Source organism: Lygodium microphyllum, chromosome 28 (assembly GCF_053477565.2).
Source record: "Lygodium microphyllum isolate KBCC chromosome 28, Lygodium_microphyllum_v1.1.10, whole genome shotgun sequence".
NCBI lineage: Eukaryota > Viridiplantae > Streptophyta > Polypodiopsida > Schizaeales > Lygodiaceae > Lygodium > Lygodium microphyllum.
The window spans coordinates 59,121,011-59,147,915 of NC_141162.1; the positions used below are offsets into that span (position 1 = coordinate 59,121,011).

A 26,905-nucleotide genomic window follows, 5' to 3' on the forward strand; every position below is an offset into this window, starting at 1 on the left:
ACTAGGCAATGCCATGGAGGCAAACTATGGAGGCAACTAATCCACACTCGGGATAGACTGATTGGGATACCCAGGCTGCGATGATCGTGAAATTGTGTATGAGGTAGGTGGAACACTACCCGGTTGAGGAAAGGATGAGGTCCTAAAGGATGTGCCTATGTTTCCATAACCCCCCTGGTGTGATGTGCGGTGCAACATGAGGTGTTTGAAGTGGAAATGTAAATGGTGTGAATGGAAGTGGTGAAGCAGCGGAAGAATGTGGTGGGATGGGTGGGTTTTGAAAGTGAGGTTTATGAGGTGCAGATTCTTTTTGTTCATTTTTATCATTTAAAGATTGAAAATGAAACTGTGAAGATGATCCCGAATTCATTTTGATTATGTGAAGTAGACGAAAAAGAACGAAGGATAGAAGAAGAGTTACCTGGCTTTTTTTTATAATCCCCGCGACGTATATTAATATACAAGAATTGGTCCTCTAGAGGAGCTTTTCCGTAGTCAACAGTCTGGACTTTTTCTTCCACATAATCTCTACTAGTATATTGCAAAACAAAAGAGGTAAAAGAAGAAGGCACAAAAGACGAATCAAAAGTACCTTGCACCGGAGAGGACGGAAGAGTCTGAAAAAATGGAACCTACTCCGGATCTTACTCTCCAAGAGGGGAGCCCATCCTTGATGGAGGTCTCGATGGCTCTGCAACATCATCAGACTTACGCGCAACATCTGAAGAGTGAAATCCATGCATACCTTCATTTAGAAGCTTTTCTTGAAGGGCAATCCTTCGGTTGAGCTCCTCAATCTTCTTTTGTCGATAGGCTATGATCAGTTTATATTTCTCAGAGGTTAGCTTGCCTATCTTTTCTTCCATGTACTCAGATGTTTCTCCCACCATGTCGGAACTTTGTGGAGCAAGCTGATTGGCCCACTCTCGCTCGGTTCTCGGCATAGGCTGATCTGGAGATTGAATCGGTGTTGATGTGTTCGAAGTCATTTGAACCTACTGTTGTTCTTGCTTCTTGCGAAGAGCTTTCAGATCAAAGGCCTAGGTTTCTCAGAGAGTACCAGGCTATGATACCATGTAAAGAAAAATACCCTAACATAGAAACATAAATAGAAACCGTACGACAAAGCAAAGATTGATAAAAAGAACACAGTTAGGGTTAGGATTAGAGTAACTTAGAGACAATGAACAGAGTGAATAAATGAAATGATACGACTACTAATAATACGATGCTCATGCAGCAAACACACTATGCAGTGAATGAATACTGAATCTCGAACTCCTGTATCTCTAGGATCAGGGTAGGGCTAATGAGCTGGAGAATGTGTCGTGCTGCGAACGGATCCCAAATTGTAGCAAGGCAGCTCCGGATGTTAAACACTAGCAAACACAGCAGTGAGAAGCTGGATTTGATGCAGACAGTAGTGAGGAGAAAGAAAGATTAAAAACGGAGCTTGCAAGAGAGAGAAAGACTGAAAATATAGGCAACAGTGAGAAGAGAGATAGACTAAAAACGCAGGCAAGACAACTTGCAAGAGAGAGAAAGACTAAAAACGGAGCTTGCAGGAGAGAGAAAGACTGCAGCGACTGCAGATAGGAGAGAGAAAATCTTCAGGGCGGTAGCTGGAGCCTGCAAACGCAGCAGTTTGCTGGCGTGGCAGGCTGTACGACAGCAGTGCAGATGAATAGCAGTCAGTTGCTAGGTAGAAACAATAGCAATCAGCGTGTGGAGGGTTGGAAACAGGCGCCAGACTGTAGGGAACAGTGATGGACAGCAAGGGCTGAGATGTCCTCTGTGACCGGGGTGTGGGCAGCAAGCTGGTAACACTTGAAACCTGCAAAAATGGGATTGTAAAAGAGTGGAGGGCTGGCTGCCAATTTGTAGAAACTTAGGGTTCTAGATCCTCTCCCACTTAACTTTCTCGATCCGCTCCCTGTTTGAGGGTTTTGGCTAAAATAAGCCTAAAATAAGCATGTTTTGGGGCTTTTTAAGTGGCTAAGTGCATTTCTTAGCACAACAGACTTCGTACCTCTTAGTTGGAATGGCAAATGGAGAATCAACCATGGGATATGTAGAACGCCCATACTCAATCTTGGGAGAGGGCTCCAATGCCGACCAAGTGGTAAAGGCAAGCTTGAATCTCAAGCTGGAAAACACTAGGATAGTGGTCCATCATGCAAATAGATTGAATGGATGAAGGTGGAAGACATGATCCTCACCAACTGGATGTGCCTCTACTTGATCTTGGGAGAGGGCTCCAACGTTAACCACGTGTCGTAGGCATGTCTAAGACTCGAACTTGAGAGATGGCTCTGATGCCAACCAAGAATGCGGAGGCCTAACCACCGAAGTAGTAAGTCCACTCGTTGTGAAAAGTAAACAAACTAGTAGTGTAGGAAATGATGGTTAAATGATTAGAACACCTCAACTAAAAGGAAAAAAAGATGAATGTCAAGATAAAGGAAAAGGATGCCTGATCTTGAGATACTATCTCAGTTTGGATGTTGATGGAGGCAATATTCGCCATGGTAGGAATTGAATTATCGAACCTTCAGCTCAGATAGAACTAGTAAAATACCTACAATGTTAGTCCTAATTGAAATAAAACACTTGGCATGAAAGGATCGAGAAAGTTGCCTACCAAATGTTTCATATTGAAATGCTTTGGATGCTTTGTTAAATGTAAAAAATAGCTAAATGAGTATTAGATGCAATGGGATGGAAGAAGGAAGTGTGTAGCGGAAGACTTGAAAAGGTGTAGCTAAGCTTAAAAGAAACTAGTCCTAGGTTCCTAAGGATGACTAGGATGCCTAAGAAACTAGCGTGTAGGAAGATAATGACTGAACTAGTTAGAGATGCCATGAGGCACTCATTGAGAGGGAGATCCAAGATCCATTGCCAAAAGGGGGTTGGAGGAACTATGCTACCTCCTTGGGAAAGACCCCTCTCAACCTCCTTGGAATGGCACTACAACCACTGAAAGGGGTTGACATTGCTTCGGTACATAGTTGCCCGAAATGGCGTTTCGGGCTACTTGTAACGGAAACATTTCGGGACAGGTGTTTCAACAGACAAGGATTTTCAGCTAGTTGCAGGTTGAGCACATCATTTCGCCTTCTTGTGCCTTCCTGTGTGAGCATTCTGCTTTTCTTTCCCCTGCTGTCCCCCCTCGTTTTCTCAGCTAATCACTCTTCCTACTTGCTGTTTGCTTTCCCCCTTTTACATCTACTGCTGTCTACAGCCGTGACACTCCCAGCCCTGAAGCTCCACAGTCCTCATCCTTCAGCTGCCCAATCCCTTTCCTTTCCTGTCCATACTATTTCTAGCTGTTTTCCCGTAGATTTCGTGCTGATTTTCACTGTTTTCAGTGAGTGATCCCTCCCCTCTTCGTCCTTTGCTGTCCACAGTGATTTGAGCAAGTTTCCCCCACTTTTGCTATTGGTTTCCCCTATTTCCAGCAAGGTACAACCTCCTCTTGTTCTATTAGCAACACTAGTGCTCCTGCTAGACTGCTGGTAGCCCTAAGGAGGCCAAGATAGAGATGGCTTTGGATGATGCTAAGTGACTCTTATGAGTCATTATGTGATAGATTATGATATGATGATTCCTAGACTTGTACTGTGTAGACTTGCTGTTAGTTGATCATATAGATTCATGTTTATGGTCTAGTGGCATTTGGATGACTCATGAGATACATCATACATCATAGTTGAATTTCTTTTTCATGCAGTGTTTACTGAGTTACGACTCATGAGTATTCTCTTTTTTGAGTCTATATGACATAATATGAGTTTATGACAGTTCACTTTTGAGCCTTCAATCTTGAGTTTACTATCTGTGACAAGTTATAGTGTACCAGCTTAAATTGAATCATAATTCAGGTATACTTTAAACTTGTCAAATCTCGATTCTCTTCTAAGTTCTAATGTTATATTGTTGAGGAATTTAAGTGTTTTGATGTAGAGGTTCAATTAACAGGTGGTGTTGCCCTATCATATATCTATAGTTATATTTAGGACTATATATATATATATATATTTCTATACCTATATTTTTTGGATTTTCGTTTCCCCATTTCGGATTGGGGCCGAAACTTTGTTTCACGACTCCGAAATGTGTTTTTGTTTTGTTGTTTTTGAAACTCTTGGCAACTATGGTTTGGGAGTGTTGTTTTTCGGATTGAGACGATGATGCCTAAATAGAGCCGCCATTGAAGGAGTAGCTTGAGAAAGCATCAAAGGATTTGAAGATGGAGTAGTGTGAGCCATTGTGAATCATCACGTGATGTATAATGTAATCAAGAACAAAGCAAGCAATCCGCGATAGCCTTAGGTAACTCTTTAGAACAGCACTAGCTCTGATACCATATGGAGATATGCTTGCATTTCAAAAGAAACACTGGGTGTAGGACCAGGACTAACATAAAGAGCTCAAACACAACCACAAAAACGCAAAATGAAAAACAAAAAATGCAAAACATAAATACAAACAGAGGAGAAAGACAACTTTGAAGTGAATGAATGAAAGCTGTAAATGAAGGAAAGAGTGTACAAGATGCTCAAGGGCAAAGCTATCCAACCATCCATAACTCTCGCGGGAGCAGGTTAAGGGAGTAGTTGGAGTGTGATGTCCACCGGATATAGACTCCAAGTGCTGCAACCACTAGTTAGAGCTGAGCTGTTGCAGAAAGTGGAAGGGCAGCAGGCTGGAACCAAAATGCAGCAGTCTTTGGGGTTGGAACTGGTAAACACAGCAAGGTATCCACTTGAAGATGATGGCAGCTGATCACCGACAGCAGTGAGAGGGTAGGTGATGGCTGTAGGAGGATGATCTGATGCAGACTGGGCCTGCACTGCAATAAACGCAAGCTGTATGATTCTCAGGAAGAGGTTGGACAATAGGGCGGCAACAATGGACAGGTTGCTAGCGGCTCTGGTGATGGTGTGGGAGCAGTCACGATTGGCTGGACAGCCCGTGCAGTGAGAGCTGATGATTGAAACCCACAAGACAAGGGATGAGATTGAATGATAGCAGCCTGTGTATTTATAGATGAGTGGATCGCCCCAAATTAGGCTTTGGCTAATGGGACACATACATTCTCTAGGTGTGCATTGTTTAATGAAACTTTGGGTAATTTGCAAATCTTGGGGCTGTTTTAAAGGGCTAATTAGTTTATAATGCATTTTAAGATCAACACTGAGGTGCATGCCTTATAGGCCGTGTGTCAATGTCTTGGTTCCTTGAACCTTCTACAAGGCCTAATTGAAAATGGCTGCATTGCTGATGATGCAAAGAATGATCAGCTTGGGAAAGTTACAAGAGTCTAAGTGAAACAATGTTCAACCTCATGCTTCCATCTTTGGGCCAAAGATTAGGATCTCTAAACGTGTGTCAAGGGCACATGGTGGCATTTGTCATCATGGCATAGTGGTACTGCAAAAGTGCTGTTTGTGGTGTCCAGACAAGGTTTCTCTAGCATTTTGCAGATTCTATTTCTACATAGGGTAAGCATGACATTATTGTATTGTGAGTTCATTGGATCAGTAGTCCATTGTGAAGTATATATAGATGTATGCATGCATGCATTTTGTTGTGCATCCCTATTGGATGCTATGTGAGTGGTATAATTGCATTTATCACATGTGTGTTGCACCATTTATGATTTTGTGATTGTTTGCCAATTTAAAATGCCTGTATGCCTTTGTGTGGTCATGTTTCAGGGTTTCACAATGGACATAAGCATGGAAAAGGAGAGATGGCATGGGTATGACCTTGTTCGTTTATGTAAGTTAGATATAGCACACACGTTTCTTGGATCGAATAGATCTGAAGCTTAAACTTATTTGTTCTAGTTAAGACTTCAAAAATTGTTTTCACTATATTTGTTTATCACATTAAATGGCTCCATGTCTGTTCATGAGAATGCTTTGTAAAAGATGTATCCCCAGTATTCTTGCTCAAAGAATTTCTATTGTTGTACTTTGAAAATGATTGCCATATTCCACCAGCTGTACATATGTACAACTGGTTTGTGTACACTTAACTAGGCACATTTCATCAACTGTACACACATACAACAGATTTGTGGGTATGCACAACTGTGCAATTTCTTTTTCAGGAGGTTTGGTACTTGCTGTACAATCACTTTTCCTATGTTTATCATCTACATTGGCTCTTGTGTATAGTAGTAGCCTTTTCTTCAGCTGCTTGTGTGTGTTGACCTTATGATTGTTTGGAGCCCAAATCTTCTGGGCTTGTGCTGTTCACAAAATTCCCGACTGTATGCCTGATTGCAATTTGGTGTGATACGGCACCGTCTTTCAAGTGCTCACATTTGAGGCATGGTGACTGTGGGGAATCGACTGGCATATTAAACAGTGGTACCCTTTCTGAGTGACATTAGAGATTTTTATAATGTGCATGTAGCCATTTCTCTGATCATAAGTCGATTTCAACCCAAAGGTTGTCTGCCTTGTCACAAACATTCTAGCATTACTTGACATGTGGTGCCAGTTGTGAAATGGTAATTGCTTGGTACTGCTCAGCCATAGGTGATACATGGCTTCATGAATATTTCAATGTTAGACCATTTACTGTCTCCTGCAGTAAGGTTTATACCATTACTCTTTCCATGACTACACATTACCCATCTGAGAACATATTTTCTAATTTATACATAGTCAACTTCCAGTTTTCCTGAGGGTTATCCTTTGCTGGAGGAAATCACTTTTGAACTCAATAATACCAGCTAAAGGGTTTGTAAATGCCATGCATGAATAGGCACAATTTCTTCATCACAATCATAGTCTCCAAGACTGCAGTCGCACTATTTTCTTTTTCCAAAATGGTGACTACTATAAATAGAATGAAAGAGTCTGCACTCCATTGAGCAGCTAGAAAAAAATAAAAAAAGACCAACCTATGTTCTCTGAGGTTGGCCACTCTTAAAAAGAATGATGCCCTTGTTACTAAAAGAGAAATCTGCACTGGTACTACAATGATGTTATTTGGGTAGAAACAAAAAGTAAAACTACTGGTACTACAATGATTCTATCTGGGTAGAAACCAAAAGTAAAACGACACAAGCTAGATGTTCCTAGGTCCACTGGGTCTTTTGGAGAGGTGCATGGCCTGTGAAAAAGAAAAGGGGGGGGGGGGGAACTGCTCAGTGTTAATCTCTCATCATTTGGTCTCACATATGGCGTTTCAAACACAGAAGCCTGCAAGTAGTCCTGACTCCTTAGTCTAGAAAGACATTGCATTATAAAATGCACTCTAGATTGGAGACTAGAGCTTTCAAGTCACATTTGGGACACAGACAGTTCTATTTTTAGTATTCAAATGGAGTTCTATCCTTGCTTATTGTGTGGAGCTTTTTTTGTAGATCTATGATGATGATCAAACTTTTATCCTTGGAACACTGCAACCCTCTTAGTGTTGATGTATTTCCGAAGTAGGATTCCCCTTCTTTGTTGGTCATGACTTAGGTTTCCCTGATCCCTTCCATGACTTGGCCTCACGCATAAACTTTGTTTTGGCAACATATCCAATTATTCTGAACCCTGATCATGGTTCTTCGCCATGGATACTTCAACTCTCAGGGTGTGGGGAATGGTTAAGGGTTCTGTTGACTTGCTTCAAAAAGTTGTCCTCAAGGATAGTCATAGTATTGATGAGGTGTGGAGTTTGAATCTTGAAGCAGCAAGCTTAACTTTTTGACATTCCTTAGTTTCTGAAATTGGTGTCTCTGTTTTAAAAGAAAATTGGAAATCCTGCACTCTGTACTTCTCTAAAGATTAGGTAAAAGTGCCAAGAAAACAGTGTTGTTATGAACCTTATTGCCGTTGATATGGGTTTGATAATAAATATTAAAGTAAAGCTGAAAATCACTTACCATTCTCTGTGTGTTTTCAAAATAGGGATATGAGTACTTCAGAAAGTTGCATATTGAGAATTTGTACAATTTCAGTGCTGGTTAACATGGCATGTTTAGGACCATTGGATTTTGGTCCTAAAGGCGATTAAAATTCTTATGCAGTTATATCAAAGATTATGATGGTGGGACCCTTATGGAGTGCAAAATAGATGCTAAGTTACCTTACATAGATCTTCCTGCCATGATACGGTGCCAAAGACAGGTTGTTAGCCTTCCACTTGTTTATATCATGATGTCCATCATTTGCATGTAAAATCCACTTCTTCTAAAAAATTTGATTGGAAAGGAAAGGAAAATTACATTGTAATAATGTGCCATCTACTGATAACATCAGTGTTTTAGTAGACAGATGACTTCCATTCTTAAAACAAGGAAGTATTTGTGGCTGCATCCTCATATCCTGTGGTTTTGCTGCTGTATGAGCTCTTAATTCAAGGTTTCCTAGATCAAAGCCAACTTTCAGAGTTTAGTTATCAATGCTGATGTCCATCCCTCTCTCTCGAACCTTAGGATAACCATGGTCCAAATGATTTAGGAAACTCATTTTCCTCCTAAGACTTGGCACTTGCATGCCTGGCATTGCCTGTAAAGTGTCAAGCCATGATGAAAGACAAAATCAGTTAGGGGTTTGAAAAATTAGTTTTTTGGTTCTATTCTTTTCATGGTCTTTGGGTGCTTGGAGAAGCTATAGCCAGATAACAGTTTGCAGATTTGCAGCCATCTCTAGAGCTGTATTCTCTCTTCCAGCTGAAGTTTTTTATTGCTCAAAGCACGTCTATTATGAGGAATAGAGATAGATCAATCAGCCATCAGACTTAATTGTGTCAAATGGAAGCCCTCAGCTTTCTCTGCCATCCTTGGATTCCTCAGCCATTCCCTCCATTGTGTAGTTGTAGAAAACCCTAAAATCAGACTTGAAAATTGGAATCTCTGAGCTGACAAACCCTAAATTCTGTGTGCGAAAATGACCCAAATGTTGTTGAAGAAGATTTGAACCCTATCAATTCATCATGAATAGATTGAAGGCAATGGCAGACTTGCAGCAAAGACAGGCTGATATCTTTTGGACAGCCACCAGTATGTGTTCTTGATGGGGGTGCCATTCATCTTAACTTTTGGAAGACTCAATGGGACTAGTCCCTTGTGTAAACATAAGCAAAGGGCCATATGTCAGAGTGCTGGGATGTGGAAGTGGATGCTGTCAAGAAAATGGGTATGCTTTGATATACCATGTTAAGAAACTGACAAAGAGACCAGAGAGACAATAGGGTTTGTGGGGAGAACCAGAGAGTGTGTACAGCAAACATTGAGAGAGAAGGAAACTTAAAAACACAAGAACACAATGATGATACATTAAATCATGCTATGAGAAGAAAAGCTGATATAGCGGCACTAAAGCTCAAAAGATAATTGCACTTTCTTGTTTGAATCAGGCAGCAACACTTGTGGGGAATCTGCACAGTGAAGGGAGTGAAAGGTAGTCCTCCCGGCAGTGGTAATGAAGTAATCACTGGAAGGTTAAGGACAGCTTATCGAGGGAGCGAACCGTAGTTCTCTGATGTCATTAGGGATGAAGAAGATGATCACCAGTTGCAAGGGCCCTCTTTGAAGTTGAAGAAGTAGAAGCCTCCACTAAGGGCAAAGAGAGTATATCCCCCTTTGAATCCCCCTTTGTGAGAGAGAGGGAATCTAAAAACTCATAAATCACGAACTCTGAATCAACTGATGATGAGGGAGTGTTGCCACTTGTTCTGAAGAAGGTATTTGGGGTAACGAAGATGTCGAAGAACTCCTAGAGGTGGCCTCTTGAATCTGAGTAGTCGAGGATGGGGAAAGGCGAGGCTCATGTTGAGGCAAGAGTGGGCAATAATCATTGTCTCTCAGTGGAGTGGATGGTGGAGCAAAGTAATGAAAGGTGTCGGACAGCCATGAAGGAGCAAACTATCAAGGAAACGGTGTCCAACAATCACTGTCTCTCGATGGAGTGGATTATAGAACCGCGGGTTATGGAGGTAGCATTTCTGAAACCATAGAAGAAATAGAAGCAATCTCCGTAGCGCATGGTGGTGGTTGTAAGGAGGTTGTGATAATAGTTGATCCTCTTGTGGCTTGAAAGGGCTTAGTGTGCATCAGATGCAGCTTATTGTCTTGAGCATAAAAATATGAAAGCTAATATAGAATACACTTTGTGGCCTAGAAGGGAGGGGTGGCATGAGTGCATGGGGATAGATGCATATACTTCCGGAGGGGGTGATAGGGAGCAAAGGTCCATGTGAGCAAAGCATCGATGGGGGTTCTAGTGATGTTGGAAGAGGAGCACTTAGTGGTTTGTCCACCTGCGTGTGAAGTCATAGCATCGGAGTGTCAACTTATAAAGGGAGGGTGGGTGGAAGAGGAAGAGAAGGGTATCTCTGTCTCCTGATGATGTAGTGGAAATGAAGGGTCTAATTAGTACATGATACTGAGTCCACAACTTGCCTTTGCCTTATGCAGAGGATTGTTGTGGCTCATTAATCACCTTTGGCTCTGACACCATGTGAAGAAAATGGGTATGCTCTGATACCATGTCAAGAAAATAACAGAGAGACCAAAGAGATAGTAGGATTTGTAGGGAGAAACATAGTGTGTGTACGACAAACATTGAGAGAGAAAAGAGACTTAGAAACACAAGAAGAACATTATCATGATACATTAAATCATGCTATGAGAAGAAAAGTTGATATAGTAGAGTTGATGCTCAAAGGGTAACCATACTGTCCCGTCTAAATTAGGCAGTAGCACTTGTGAGGAATCTGCACAGTGAAGGGAGTGAATCGCAGTCCTCTCGGGGTTGTTGCCATAGTTGCATTTGTACTACAATTGGGCTGGTTTGTTTTGTATGGTTTGCACTATAATGTACGGTACATATCCGTACCAATTCGTACAAAAAAAAGATATTTTTTGCCTATGAAGATTGTGTAATGAAATAATCTAACGCAGAAGCACAAATAACAATCGTACGACAAAGCACAGATTGATAAAAGAACATAGTTAGGGTTAGGGTAACTCAGAGACAATGAACTCAGAAAATAAATTAAGTGATATAACTGCTGAATATACAATGCTCATACATCAAACACACTATGCAATGAATGAATATTGAACCTCGAACTCTTGTATCTCAAGGATCAGGGTAGGGGTAATGAGCCGGAGAGTGTGTCGTAATCCGAACGGATCCGGAATTGCAGCAAGGCAGCCTCTGGATGTCGAACACCAACAAACGTAGTAGTGAGAAACTGGATCTAATGCACACGGCAGTGAGTAGAGAGAATGTGCAGTAAATGCAGACTGATGAGAGAGGAAACAACGAAACACAGACAATAGATGCTAGACGATAGCAGCAGAGAGAAAATCTGTCAAATGCAGGTAGGACACCAAGCGACAGCCTATAGGAGACGGTGCCAACTGGAGGAGAGAGAAAATTGTCAGTACAACAGCTGCAGTAGCAAACACAAAGGCAGTGATGATGTGGCAGGTTGTACGACAGCAGGTTGGGGCAGGAACAACAGTCGCCTGGGATTAGCTCAAAGAGGACGGGGCATTGAACAAAAGGTGCACGTCGGCTGCCCAGTGGCCTATCAAGACCTAGAAAGGCGGATGGAATTAGTTATGGACTTTTTTTTTTTGAGGACTTTGAATTTGACAGATTTAGCATTAAGTAGGGATTCGAAACAGTTTTCGTCCTATTGATTATCTGTGCCCCAAACAGGAGAATGATAGAGGATGGTCGACCCAAGACCTTCACAAAACAAGCATACTATCCCTACCAGTATTGGGTGTCAATGAAGAAGAATAAGGGTAAGGTGGGGATATAGCAAATATGCGACGCAAGCAAGAGAAGCAAAGCAAGCAACGAAAAAACTGCCTTGGAGATTGCCATGGCCAATACCACAATTATGGTGGATCCAGAGTCGACCACTCCAGAAGATCGAAAATGGATAAATGCTCACAGATGCATGTTTACATGAAAAAAATACCAATGCATGGGGTAATGCAAAGGGTGATGCAAGATACCATACTCACGTAAGATGCAATGCAATGGCGCCACTTGGACAATGCCCTCGTAGGGGAATTGTTCACTTGCCCAAGCGCCCTTTTACAATCATGTCATCCTGATAGTGCGGATGAAGTTACAAATGCCCATAATACAATAAACATATGAATGCCAAAAAAGCTGTAAGCATCATCACTGTTAGTGGCAGGAGTAGAAGCCGCTCCCTCTCGAACTTGAAGGGAAAGTAAGTGGGAAGCACCCTCTTCCCGTCAAGCTGAAGAAGTAGGGGAGGATGTACCCAAAACGATCCTTGGTAACAGGTACTTAAAATATTTGCAAAATTGTCGGATGTAGGCAAAAACTCTATGGAAAAATGGAAGTGGACTCCCATATGCCGTATCCGTGGTGTAATGATCGGATTGTCCGCAAGGGCAATGGCACTCTGGTTGTCGTAGTAGACAATGGTGGGAGAGTAACATGGGAAGTAAAGTGCTCAGGTAGATAGCCTTGGTGGTGCCATCGAAGAGAGCCTGGTACTCAGCCCACGGCCATGGAAGTTGCCACCGTCTTTTGAAAGGTTGTAGCTGTACGTACATACGGATCGATATGTACCGTACGGATTGTATTGTACGGATCCATACGCATACGGATCAATCCGTACGTTTTTTTTTTTTTTTTTTGAAAATCCCTTTTTGACCTTCAATATACGAATTTGGGCTTATTTTAAAATTTCACATGCAGCGCTTTGTTTCGCTCTGTCTCTGCACAGTGCAGATTGCAATTAGGTAATTCTCATGCTCTTTCGCGCTCATGGCCTTGGTCCCTCATGATGCATCTCTGTCTCGTACTGTACTCTCTCTCTCTCTCTCTCTCTCTCACAACCGCGAGCGGCCAATGTACTACATGATTAATCTCATCTCTCTCTCGCTCCCTCCCGAGTCCCTCTCCCTCTCTCTCTCTCTCTCTTCCTTTGGAGTATGCTCTAAGCTTTGTCTCTCTCTTTCTTTGTCACACAGCTTCCAGGATCCAATATGCTGAAGCCATGCAACCCCTACTGGCAGGAGCACACCAATGTCATCCATGTTATTGATATGCCGATCCAAGTTGGTTCTGACACGCGTCGTGATACACTTGACAAGTATTGGCACCACCGGCAATTGTGGTGGGTGCAAGCAGGTGCCGCAGGATATTAGAGACAAGCTCATTGCTGAGAATTCATCAACAGCGAAGGGTTCAAAGAAGGTAAGGGGCAGCCAATACACTTAAGATGCACTTCATGATGCGCTTGTGGGGGAGATGGGTGATTTTTCCACACAGGATAGCCAGCCTACAGGGGGTAGAAAGAGGGCCTGTGTCATGCAGGAGGTTGATGAGGATGATGATGCACATGTGTTGAGACAAAGCACTTTGCCTTCACGCATGTGATCTCTTTCGTTGGTGAAAGAGAGACAAAAAGTGGCTGAGATGGAGATTGCTCGCACTCTTGTGGAGTGCAACATCTCCTTCAATGTATTGAGGGCTGATCAATGGAAGAGAATGGTGAGGGCCACAACAGAGGTTGGCCACACCAACTCGTGGTCCGGGGTGGAGTATAACAAAATGCGTACCGGGTGCACCATCATATCTGATGGCTGGAGTGATATGCGTAGACGACACATTATCAATATTTTGGTGTCCTCATGTCTTGGCACATACTTCTTGCGGGCTGTGGATGCAGGAAAGGCAGGAGAATCCATCAGTGCTGAGTTTATTTATCACCACATCAGACAGGGCAATTTTGGATGTTGGACCAGAGCATGTGGCCCAAGTGGTGACAGACAATGCTTCAAATTGCAAGCGTATGGGTGAATTGGTAGAGGTAGAGTTTCCTCGCATTGCTTGGACTCCTTGTGCTGCACATTGCTTGGACCTGCTGATGGAGGATATTGGAAAGTTGCCATGGGTGCAACTTCATGTTGTAGATGCCACAAAGATTACTACAGTTTTTCGAAGAAAACATCAAGCTTTGGTCATCTTCAGGAGCCATAGTGCACTTGATATGGTGCGACCCTCGAAGACTAGGTTTTCTTATATATTCGTGGTCTTGCCCATTATTACAGATTGTGGTGGACCCGAAATGGAGTTTTATGCACCATGTGCAGATAGAGGCCACTAGATACATTCAACAGAAAGTGCTTGACAAGGCCTTTTGGATAGAGGTACAGAGCTTGACAGTGGCATTGCAGCCTATCCATGTTCTCCTCCGAGTCGCAGATATGGAGGGCTCTACTCTTAGATTGGTTTATCATCTCTTCATGGAGATGAAGCGCCATATTGCTGTCTGTACAACATTGACGGAGTCTTGGTGAGTGTACACTTGGATATTGTTCTTGGCTGATTATATTAATATTAAATAATATGCAAATTGCAACAATATGTTTAAAGTTATATTATATAATGACTGTTGGAATGTTGGCTTGTAATTTGTAGCTGGGGGGACATCTTGGCTATTGTAGAACGGCGATGGACGTTTATGAGCTGTCCCATTCATGGGATGGTTGCATTGCTTCATCCCTTTAACAAGAAGCTAGAGTTGTTTAGTGAGAGCACTCTACTCTCGCAGAAAGACCAGTACATCAACATAATGTACGACGAGGATGGGCAACTTGAGGTTGATGCATAGATGGTGAGTTTTATGAACAATCTAGGACCATCCTTTGCTAGAACGGTGTTTTTGAGAGAGGAGGTGACGAAATTTCCTCTCACGTGGTGGCGGAGCTATGGAAGACAAGGTCTTCCAAAGCTGACTCATCTTGCTCTTCGAATCCTCTCGCTGATACTCTTGACTCTTTCACAATGACATCCATCTTTAAAGTTTCATTCATTAAGGGTTTTGACTCCAAAATTGTATTGTGATTCGTGATCGTAGGATTGTTATGCTGGTGCTTGTGAGCGCAATCGAAGCGCCTACTCCTTGGAAGATCCGCAATCGACTTAGTACCGCTCAGTTGGAGCAATTAGTGTATTTCTGAGCTAACACGAAGCTCGTGCGAGATTATCATGCTTTGGGGACATCCAAGCAGGTATATTTAACTGTCCGATGCCATACGTCTTTTGACACATTTCAATATAATTAAGTCATTTCTTGTGGTTCTGACTTGTCAGATTTTGCTTTTCCATAGGTAGATCCGACCCGTGTGAAGATGGTGCTAGTCTCCACTGAGGATGATGTGGAGCAGCGTGTCAGAGACAAGCAGACAGATATTATAAGACTCCTTCATAGAGAGTTAGAGAGCATCGATCGCCGTGTCACGAGGTCACGCTCATGGGCTTTGGTGATACCTTCGTGTGAGGGGGCTGCAGATTCAGAGAGCGCTAGATGGAGAAGCATTCGTCGAGGAAAGTTGCTTGTTCGTACGTAGCGGACTCGGGCGAATGAGGCTGTCACTCTCATTCATACTTCGAGAGAGCCATTAGATGATGATGTAGCACATGGATCTCATGATACATCTTTCGCATCATCACATGTGCCCCTGATGGTGTCAGAGCCTGAGTATGACGATGAGGGCAATGTCCTGATGGATTGAGACTTGCTCTCTTTTGGTGCATTGTGATCATCATAATCTGATGAGGAGTTTTGACTCTTAGATCACGTTTCATTGTGGAGTCTAGACTCTGGTCTAGCCCTTATGGACCTTTTGAGGACATTTCCATGATGTAGTGTTGGAGCTTTCTATGTAGTATGTGCATTGTATTCAGTTTGTTTTGATGCATTTGCAGCCTTTTAACATGGATGAGAGTCAAGACTTTTGGTGTGTAAACACTGATTTCATTAATTAAGCAAGTTTTGGGGTTGTTTAAGTAAAGCTAATGCATTTTTAGCTCAACAAATTGGACTATATAATATCTTCCAACTTCCAAGCGTGATGTTTGCTCAAATTGCCAAGTCTCTCAAACACACAGACACAAGAATGAAGAACCTCTTTGTTCATCCACCCTACACTTCACTTTTTTGTATGATGTGTGATGTATTGTGTTTACAATCCCATCTGTCTACTTGTAGCAGAGTGAGCATCTTGGGCATGCAGTTTTGCCTTATTACCCTCATGTATTCATCCTATTAATTGGAGTCACATTGCTATTTTAGCTCTAAACATGTGTTCTATAATTTGTACTTCAAAATAACCAAGTTTTATTTTCCGTACTGATATCATACCGTACCTTATGAAATCTTGAGGCACCAATTAGTAGTGTATTCTATTGTACCTTAGCGAATCATACCTTTGATACTAGCAACCCTACTTGTTGCAAATAAATACGGAAATGATTTGCTATAAATAAGCAGGAAAATGGACCCTTATGGAGTGTGCTATTACTTGGGAGAATCCATAGATTCATGGCCAAAAGATGTTCTTGGAGCAGATGCATTTGAAATAGAAGATGTGTGACTAGCTGAAGTTAGATGGTGGATGTGATACTTGGAAGCTTGATGGTGTCACAAATGCGAGAGTGTTAATTGTTGGTAAAGGTTGTGCTTGCTGAAGAGAAGGCATGTAGCCTTACATCCTTTACCATGAGTGCTCTTTTCCTCTTAAGAGTGACGTTGGAGTAAAATTGCACCTAATATGTAGTAGTACATTGTTTACCACAAGGTTTCCTCCCCTCTCGGGAGTCACATTGAAGAAAATTGCACCTAATATATTTTATGTGCAAGAAGTGTGATGTATCCTTAGATACCTGAATGGATACTAGTAGTGTTGGTCATACTGTTCATGAAGTGACTTAGTGCGAATTTATTGAGGCCCGAGGGCACTTCTAGGGTTAGGGCAACCGTGTCCAAAGATAGTTAATACCCATTTTGCACCTTAGGCATACTCGGAGGGGTTCAGGTGAGCATCTGCAAAGCGAAATATTACCTGAATGGTTTCTAGAATTGCTACTTGCTCCAATCTGCTCCTTGGATTGTAATCATTAATCAAGAAGGCCATGCTATATTTTGAAAGTTTTCATCTAAATGATGTGGAGAAAATGTATGACAATTATAAAAGGTAGCTCTTAGCTGTGGTTCATGCTTTGAAGATATGAAGACACTAACTTTTAGGCAATGAATTTCTTGTAATAAATAATCACCAAAGGTTGAAGTATTTTTAGATTCAAAAGCATTTACAGGAGAAACATGTAAGATTAGAGAAATTCTTGTTTGTGTTTTATGATCAAATTATCTACACCCCTAAAAAACATAATATGGTTGGTGATGTATTTTTTAGAGTGCCTTGTATCACAATTATGACAATGACTCATCATGAAGATTTTCAAGTGACTATGAATATATATGACCAAGATATTGATTCTATAGCAATTTGGGTAAATTTATAGCACGGAGACTCTCATCCAAATTATTTCATCAAAGACGATTGTTTTTTAATGAATAGTTTCCTTTGTGTCACTCTTCTTGTTCGATAGAGGATACTTAAAGAAAGTCATGATCCTCCTTATGTAGGACATAAAGCAAGGACAACCGCTTAAAGTGCAACTAAACGTTTGTTTTATTGACCAACATATCCATTTTCACCTGGCTTTAGATTTGTGTAATCCCCAAAGGGAATCGCTTTGGTGGTGATCCATGTGCGGTCTCTAATCATGAGATGACAAATCTGATTAACTAAAGAGGACTGAAGGCTCAAACACCTTGCAAGATCCTAGTCCTACCAAGGGCAATCTACCAAGGGCAATCAGAATCAACAATGGAGAAAGGTTAATTTTTCCTCCAACTCTTATGTTGTGAAGAAATCTATTGTTTTTATTGCATAGTAGTTGATGCATATGTGCTTGTACACTTTTCATATGATCTTCTGCGAGTGAGAAAAACTTCTCACTCTTAGACTGCTTGTAACTAAGCTCTTCCCTAAGAGACTTGGATTGAGCAAAATTATATTCCTTGGGAGGGGAGGAGACACCTTCAAACTTGAATTTATGTCCATTTCTTTTAAGTGCTCATGATTATACTTTTTTGAGTAGTTGTCATATTCAAGTTTTAAGTTCTCATTTCTTTGCATTTTCTTGAAATGTCAAGTCTCAAAAACAAGCGAAGTATCCACCTCATTCGCCCAAGACCATTCCTTAGATCTTTTACTTCTTCTGCCATGATGACTACCCATGCAAGAGTGGTAGCCTCATGCTCGGGATGTGGTTGCCATGATGATACTAGGCGGCGATTGGTAGAGAGAGAGAGAGAGAGAGAGAGAGAGAGAGAGAGAGATTAATGTCTACATATGGCCAATGTGGCCTATGAGACAAAATCTAGAGCACACCCATGTTTAACGTCATCTCATCAATGAGATAAAGATAACAGTAAAATAAGTGGCCCATGAAACAATGCTGAGAATAAGTGTGCATCAGGACAATACTAGAGTACAATCATGTCTAGTGTTGTCCCATTGATAGAATGAAAAGGAAGAGTAATTTGACTCTACTATCTATACATAGTTACACAAAACAGCATTTCGGGCTGCCTCAAAACGCATTTCAGGACAGCCGTTTCAGGCAATCAGGGGAATACTAGTATTGGGATGGTCTGGTCATTTCACCTTATTGGTGGTCAGTTTTCGGCCTGTTTCCTCTGCTCTCCACCCTCTCTCTCAGCTGATCACTCTTCCTACTGCTGTCTACAACCTTGCAACCCTAACTTCCTCATCTCTCAGCTGCCCAATACTTTTCCTTTCTTGTCCACACTATTTGCAGCACTTCTCCCTCAGTTTTGGAGCCATTTTTTAGTGTTTCCAGCAAGCAATCCCTCTCCTCTTTTTGTTCTATGCTGTCCACACTGGTTGAAGTTGGTTTTCCCCAACTTTGGTGCTGTTTTCCTCTATTTCCAGCAACGAAAAGCCATGGTGAAGGATACATTTTGGAGCCACATGCGCATCATCAGCAACTATGGAGCTAGCGGTTGCTTGAAGCGGTGGGAATGCAACTATTGCCATGTCATATGCACGGAGAGCATTACACAAGTGAAGGATCATCTTGCTCGTGTTAGTTGTAAGGTTATTCATAATTGCCTTGATGTGCTTGATGATGTGTTTGTTGGTTTAGAGCATTGGAGGCGACAATGCCTTGTGGTTAGTGTGGCAAATGAGGATGATACTCCATGATAAAGTGCACGTGCTACATTTCACCTCCTATCATGGGTGGTAGTGCCCAAAAGAGGTGAGTGTGTATAGATGTTGCTGCTTTTGTTAGTACCAATATCTCTCTGGATGCAGATACAAAGGCGACTTAGGCAAGTGTAGGTGCATTTGTTGAGGGTCTAGTTGCTTCACGGATCCCTTTGCCACATCCTAGGGGTATGCAAGGTGGTAGTAGCTTATCAACAGGTGCACGTACTAGTGGGGCAGCAAGGGGATTATTGGAAAGGACAAGTATTACAACAGCCTTTCAAAAGCAAGCAAAGGCGAAGGCTACTCGTCAGATCATGAAATTATTTATACAGTGCGCCATCCTTTTCCATATTGCACGCCCAAAGAGATGGAAACGGACCATCAGGGCCATCAGTAAGATTGGATATGAGTGGGAGGGCCCCGCACATGTGAGCTTGTTGGAGAGAAATAAGTTGTAGAGCTAGAGATGTAGCATTTGACGACTAGGCAAAAATATGGCTGCACTATCTTTTTCAATGGATGGACAAATGCAATGAGGAGGAATGCGTATAACATCTTGATATCCTCTTGCAAAGGGACCATGTTTTTGCATGCCATAGATTGGTACATATAATGTAGTGCAGGTTATCATTGACAATGGTAGTATGTGTGTGGCTATGGGTGCTTTGTGAGAGAGAGAGTTCTCTAAGATCATGTGGTGCGTCACATTGTTTGGATCTAGTTATGGAGGATTTAGAAAAGGTTGGATAGATAGATGACCTCTTCAAGAGAGCTAGAAACATGGTAAAATTTGTCACAAAGAGGCCTAGAGTGCATGCTATATTTTGGAAAAATAGAGATTTGGATATTTTGAAGGTATACCACTCGTTTTGGTGATATATTTATGGTTGTGGAGAGACTTGTTAGACTCTGTCAAAGCCTCATGAGAATGGTTGTCTCTAGAGAGTGGGCTGCATGGGATGAGAGATATTGGTCAAGGCTTTGATATTTATCAGAAATGTCATGGATGAGGCTTATTGGCAAGATGCTATCGCATTGGCGAAATCTGTGACTTCTATTTACACAATGTTGAGGATCATTGACATGGATGGAAGCACTCTAGGCCTTTTATATCAATATATGGATAAGATTGGAGAGGTGTTAGACAGAAACATCTTCTTCTCTTAAGATAAGTAAGTATATGAATAACCATTTATTCTAATTTGTCTTTTTTAATCATATTTAGAATCTATTGTGATTCATAATTTATATCAATATGGGGGTTAACTTTCATAAATGCCATAGGGTCCATGAGATTCATGGTGTGAAACATGAGATGGAATTGGTTTCACAAACCAATCCTTGCTGTTGCCCATTGCTTACATTCCCTTTGGTGTAGCAAGGATCAATGTGCAAGTAAAGAGGGGTTGTTAGATTACTTTAATAAGTGGACTGATGGAGATGTTTCCATTATTACGTGACTTGAGAATGATCTCCTCAAGTTTCGTAATCATACTCTTTCATTTGCATGCCCCACGGTAGAATTATGTGAGACACAGCTCTAGCTCGTGTCTTGGTGGGAGAAGTACGGAAATTGTGCTCTGGCTTTGCTAAGTAAACAAATTTAATGAACAGAAATAAGTATGCTGAATTTCTTCTAGTTTTTTTGTTTTAGGGCTTGAATTTAGCTAATAATTCTTGAATCTTAAATTTTGATTCTAATTTCTAATCTTATTGGAATTTGGCAAAAAAGAATGGCTATGTGTATTCTCTCACAAGATTGTCATAGTGATCCTGTAAAGAAATTGGAGCACATGGGCTTTGTTTCACACAAAAAAGATAAATAAGTTGAAGATTGCCCAGCTTAAGAGACCGGTTTTTCGCCAGTGTAACTTGCGCTCGATTGAAAATTCAAGTCACGCACTTGTGCCAAAGTAGGTAAATGTAGATCAAATTGATATAGAAAAGGTGAAGGACATTCTTACCATTCCAGAGGAGGAGATAGACATCTATATTATGCTTTATGAGGAGATGTTTGCACCTGTGCATCAGACCCAAAGTCTAGTCATGTGTCATCTAGAGCAAGAGGAGCTTGACTTCGACATGCAGCTGCTCCTACCTCCATAGCTCCAATGGCGACGATGAGGAGGATGATATCTTCTCTTTCCCTAGCAGTAGTACTAGTGCTCTTGCTAGTAGCTTTGAGGAGGATGAGGCAGAGGACATGCCTTTGGATGATGTTGAGTGACTTTCATTAGATGATGGATCATGATTCATAGACTTGCACTTTGTAGACGACTTGTTAGTTGATCATGCTTATGGTTCATTGGCATTTTGATGAGATATTGTGATCACTTGAATCTTGATGCTTATCACTTGTGAATGATATATGATCATTGATACATGATACATCATACTTGTATGTATTTTTAATGCAATGTAGTCTGTTTACCTTGTACTTTGTTTCTTGAGTCTATATGATATAATATGAGTCTATGGCTGTTCATTGTTGAGTCTTGAATCTTGACATATATTCATGGGCCATGGCAATGGGCATATTAAAGTCTTTATATTAGGTTCCAAGTTCTCACTACTAAATCTTGATCTTGAAAGTTTTTAAAACTCATAAATTATGATTTAATAGTCTTTTTCGTCTTAAATCTTTCGTAGAATCATGTATAGTTGTCAAATCTCTTTTAAAGTCACATGTATTCTTTACATTGTTGAGGAATTTAAGTGGTTTTATGTAGATGTTCAATATATAAATGGTATTACCCATTTATATATGTTTAATATTAAAATATTCCTAGAAATAGATGTAAAATCTGTTTCCTTGTTTCGCCATTTCAGCCTCGGGTGAAAACTCTGTTTTGCAACTTCGAAATATGTTTTCTGTTTCGTCATTTTCAAAACTTCGGGCAACTATGTATCTATAGAAAGTATGGCAGAGACTACAAGTTGCAAGTAATCCCTCAAGGTTTGTAGATGATGTCAGCGATGATATGTTCCTAATTGCTTAATTGATGTGCTTAGTAGTGAGTCTCTGGTGTCTCAGTATGATGGCTATCGTCCGGTTGTGCTGCGGTCTCCCTAGTCGTGGTCCTAGTAGACAGGGCTGTCGTGCCTGGCGAAGTGAAATGGCTTTGTTTGATGTGTCTTAGACGAACATCAAATGTAGGGTGCGTGGCATTGTGGCTTTGTCTCTGCTAGGCTCGTAGTATCAGTTAGGTTTGATCTATGAAATAAGTTTGTCATTGTTCTTTGTGTGGGTCCCTCTTTGGGTGAGCTGCCCCTTGTCTTGTAGTAGTGCCATGTGGCACCTCTGGAGTTCTAGGGGAAAGAGTATTTTTGGTCTTTGTAGCACAATGAAGAGGTACAAAACCATCACGAAAGAGTCAATGGTACTGCCCTCATATATCATAGTGTATTGTATATCTACACATGTAGTGCTCATTTGTCTCATGCTGTTGGTCACAAAGCTGAGAAATCCTATCCTTTGTTGGAATATTTTTTAATTTTCCTATCTCCATGTGCAACTTGTGAGAGGAGGTGCGAATCTGTCCAATAGTAGGCCGTATGTTGTTGGGAGAGAGATGTGCCCATGTACAGTGGCTGAATAGTAAATTTATCATCAAAGAGATTCATGAAGTGACTCCCGTTGTAGAAGTTAATCTTAGATCCTCTTGGGAGTTGGTTGGATCCATGTCCTCGCAACCACAATCCTCAAGATATGAGCTATGATCACTTGGTTCAAATTTGATTGGCTGATAGTGCAAGGTTGTAGTCAAAATGTGGGAGACGGTAAATATCCAAACCATGTAGGCTCATTCAAATAGCCATCTTTGAAAACCAATAGTTCTTCTTGCTCTCTGTTGCTAGTTGTCTAGATAAACTTGGTGACAATCTAGAGTATTTGTGGTGAGGTAGCTCCCATAGTTTGTGCCAAAAAGTCACTACCTTGAAGAGTATCTCTGTAAGTACAAGCATTGCCCCTAGCTCTACTTTGACAATTGAATATGGAATGGAGGGCTCACTCCCAATCATATGTGCTATTGTCATGATCAATGGCCTTTCCATCCTAACCCAACCATCATAATGATCTCTCTATGCAATGGTTGAGAGAGAGAGAGAGAGAGAGAGAGAGAGAGAGAGAGAGAGAGAGATGGATATAGTCCATAAGAGTCTTGGATGAGTGATAAATTGAATTGATAACAAAGATGAAGACAATGATGAGCAAGCTAGTAGGAATTGCAGGTTGGACTTTGGAGCTATGGGTGTTAGGTGAAACCAATGTTCCTTCTCGAATAGGGTGGTAAATAATCTGATTAAGTACAAATTTTGGCAAGCATAAAATTCACGTAAATTAAAAATGTTGAAAGACAAATTCAGCCCCAAATCTCATATTGACTAGTTGGCCTCTTGGATCTCCCTGAAATTCCTCAATTTCAACTGCTAGAATTCAAGTCCTAGGCCCTCAATTTTGAGCATGCATCCTAAAGTGATTATCAAACCCTAGTTTTTGTTGTAAATTAGGGTTTATAGTAGAGATTGACTAAAGTCTCTTCCTCGGATGGCTCAAATTGCTGGAAAATGTTGAGATAGTTCAAGAGATGGCTAGGAGATGACAAGGTACGTTGCACGAAGAGAAATTTCAGAGTTTCATCTCATGAAATACTGAAAAATTGCTGGTGTCCTATCCAAACAGTCATGGAAGCTGTCACCTACATGTTAGGACCACCCAAAAAATTGCTGGTGTCCTATCCAAACAGTCATGGAAGCTGTCACCTACATGTTAGGACCACCCAAAAGATTGCTGCTCTCTTCTATATATTGTCATCTGTACGAGAAGGGCCTTGGGCTACTATCACCTACTGCAGGAGGACTCTAAACTGTTGTCACATGTTGTAGAATTGATCCGTGGTAGCTAGGAATCACATCAACACCCTCTTCTTGCTCTTTAACAACCTCTTCTCCCACAATGACTGGAAAACAAGTCCCTAAAAACGTTTTTTTTAATTGCATGGGCAAGTTTTGTGAACTGACAGCCTTCTAATCCCATTCTCAAGTATTGTTGAGCTTAGCAAATTAATTTTCAGGATACTAGTCTTGAAAATTAATTTAATAATTATTCTAGTGCTTAAAAAATCAATTTCACCGGTCGATAATTACATTGGCTAGACCAATTTGTCTTCCAATTATCCCTGAGGAGTTATTGATCCTTACATTGACATTAAACAATTAATTAATGCCTAGTCTCTAATGTTACCATTGACGTTAGTGGCTAATAAATTGATCTAAACCCAAATGTGATACCGGGTAACACCTAGTACTTGTTAAACATAACTTATTACAACTTTTGCCTTTGGCACCAACTGATATCTCGGGGTCTTGGGGCATAGAAACAGAGAACGGCCGTTCCGGCCTGTAGGAACGGCCTTACGCGTTCCAAACCCTCCAAGGAGGTGAAACGGCCAGGGAACGTTCCCTGCCGTTCCCCCTGCCGTTCCCTACCGTTCCCTGTCGTTCCCCCTGCCATTCCCTGTTTGGAACGGCCGTTCCAAGCCTGTTTATTGAAAATTGACGTTTTTTCTTGTTTTTTAAAAAAAAACTTGGGTCATAGTCCTTCTACCACATATTCACCCATCTCCATTGTTTAATGTGCACACACTAATCTCTCTCTCTCTCTCTCTCTCTCTCTCTCTCTCTCTCTCGGGTTGAAGATTCAAAGTGTCAAGACAACCCACAATCTAATTAGGAGTCCATGCAAAGTTCAAATTTGATGCATTATCAACTCTTGCAAATCAGAATCAAATTTCAGCCGATCCTCAATTCCAAGGTATTTATCCATTTATATTGTCTAATTTCAAGGGAAATTGGGATAATTGGGGCAATTCAAGGCAATTTGGAGCTATGGGGGTAATCGAGTCAATGTTGGGACATTTGGGTCAATTTCATGCATTGACGGGTATTGGGGCAATTAGAGGGACATTCTTTGGGGCAGTTTGGGTCATGCAGGGCATATTTGCGGCACTTAAGACATGTGCCGTTCCCCCCGTTCCCATTCCCTGACCTTGGACGTTCCCCCCGTTCCAGGGGGTCCCGTTCCCATTCGCGTTCCCCGTTCCAGGTAACTATGTCTTGGGGTCTTGGGTTCCACACTGTAAAACAGTTAACTTGCACCTTTCATGTGCAAGTCACATTAGCATATTTGATTAACTTTTAATCAAATGCTAAGCAAAGGAATAAAATTTCACATCCTTGTGATCAACCCACCCCTTTGAAATCTTTGCAATCATCCTCGATTGCGTTGCATTTTCAAAGGAAAAGCATACTACATTGGAATTTCCATAAGGCATCACAGTCACAACATTGGCCATTGTTGTTGAACCATGCCATAGGCGCCAAATCTACCGAGCATATATATATAACATAAAACTGAAAATTAGTCTAGAATTGTTGCTAGAAACCCATTGGATGCATCCATAACTCATGTTTCTCAAGAGTTTTGACTTTAGAACCACAGTAAAGCATATTCTCAGCATAAACGATGGCTGAAACTGTGAATGGCGTTTAATAACATTCTACTGTCCATGGAATTAGCTGTAAACCATTGAAAATTGAGCATAAACTGATCACTCGCTGATCTTAGAACTGATCACAAACTGTTGCAAATGTGACCCCAAACTAATCACAAACTGATTGCAAAATCTGATTAGAAACTGATGCAAAACTGATCACAAAAGTGACCATAAATGGTTCTCAAATTGAGCCGAAATTGATCAAAATTTGATCTCAAAATGGAGGCAAGAGCTCATACCCAACTGATCATGAGCTAATTCCAAACTAATGCAGAAGTATAGTCTTAGAGCCGTAGTAACAACCATACTGATCTGCATACATCTCATAGTAACTAGTACATTGAGTAGTGACCTCATGGCAAACATACTGCTAGCACAATATCTTGGATGCATGTTGAATGCATCTAAGATCCACCACATACGAGAGTTGTGCACAATTGGTGGAGTGGAAGTGTTAACTTCCCCTTGAGCACTAGGCAATGTTCTAGATTCCTTCTTTGTTGAACCTAACTGAGCTTGAACTGAAGTTGGCTCTAATTGAAAGGCATCTTGGTAAAGTTGCAACTACTGAGCATGGTCTACAGAGTCATCCTCTTCCATCCACTTTGCATCTATTGGTGAAACAATGCTAAAGCTTCACCAAGAAGTATATGGAAACTTTACCTCTAACTTTATCTGTCTCCAACCTCCACTAGATTATAGGCCTTTCTTTCCCTTAAGCATTGCGATGCTTTATACTTTCATATTGTTGCAATTATAACTTATCTAATATGCAACATTGCATCCAGTTGACTAGCCCCTCGTGTGTACCTAATATGCTAGAAATACCAAATGCATTAGGAAACATTTTTGTTTGCATAGTTTGGACCATTGCAATGTGGCTATGTATGGGAATGTGCATTTTACTAGCCATACCAAGATACATTGTCCCATACATTGCATGCATTAATAGTTGCATTTTCCTCATGACCAACACTATATGGGTCATTTGCATGACCACATTAATATCATGAGTCCTAAACACAGTGATTGTATATATGCATTGCCAAACTTGCCACTTTGTGTCCTAGCATGATGCCAACATTACTCTACATGGGATTATACATATTACTAGCCATACTTGGATACATTGGGCCTTATGTACCATATATTGGTTGTTGCATATGATAAGGAGTTGTGCTATACATCATTATATGTGGTCCTTAACCCACCATAGCATGGAAACTAGTGCTTCCACCAACGTATC

General features: G+C 41.2%; 1 protein-coding gene and 1 pseudogene across 5 annotated transcripts in view; both read left to right on the forward strand.

Annotated features, from left to right (window-relative positions):
* LOC148011501 (histone acetyltransferase GCN5-like) overlaps positions 1 to 26,905 on the forward strand; it is a 108,781-nt gene that overhangs the window by 42,217 nt on the left and 39,659 nt on the right. For all 5 annotated transcript variants that reach the window (XR_015689300.1, XR_015689301.1, XR_015689302.1 and 2 more), the window contains exons 6-7: positions 5,721 to 5,764; positions 8,039 to 8,138. Coding sequence is in view for 1 of the 5 variants with exons in the window: in XM_087670174.1 (XP_087526300.1) it covers positions 5,721 to 5,764; positions 8,039 to 8,138 (144 nt within the window). In the remaining 4 variants the exon portion in view is untranslated. The remainder of the gene's footprint in view (positions 1 to 5,720; positions 5,765 to 8,038; positions 8,139 to 26,905) is intronic.
* LOC148011502 (uncharacterized) lies at positions 12,917 to 15,370 on the forward strand (annotated as a pseudogene).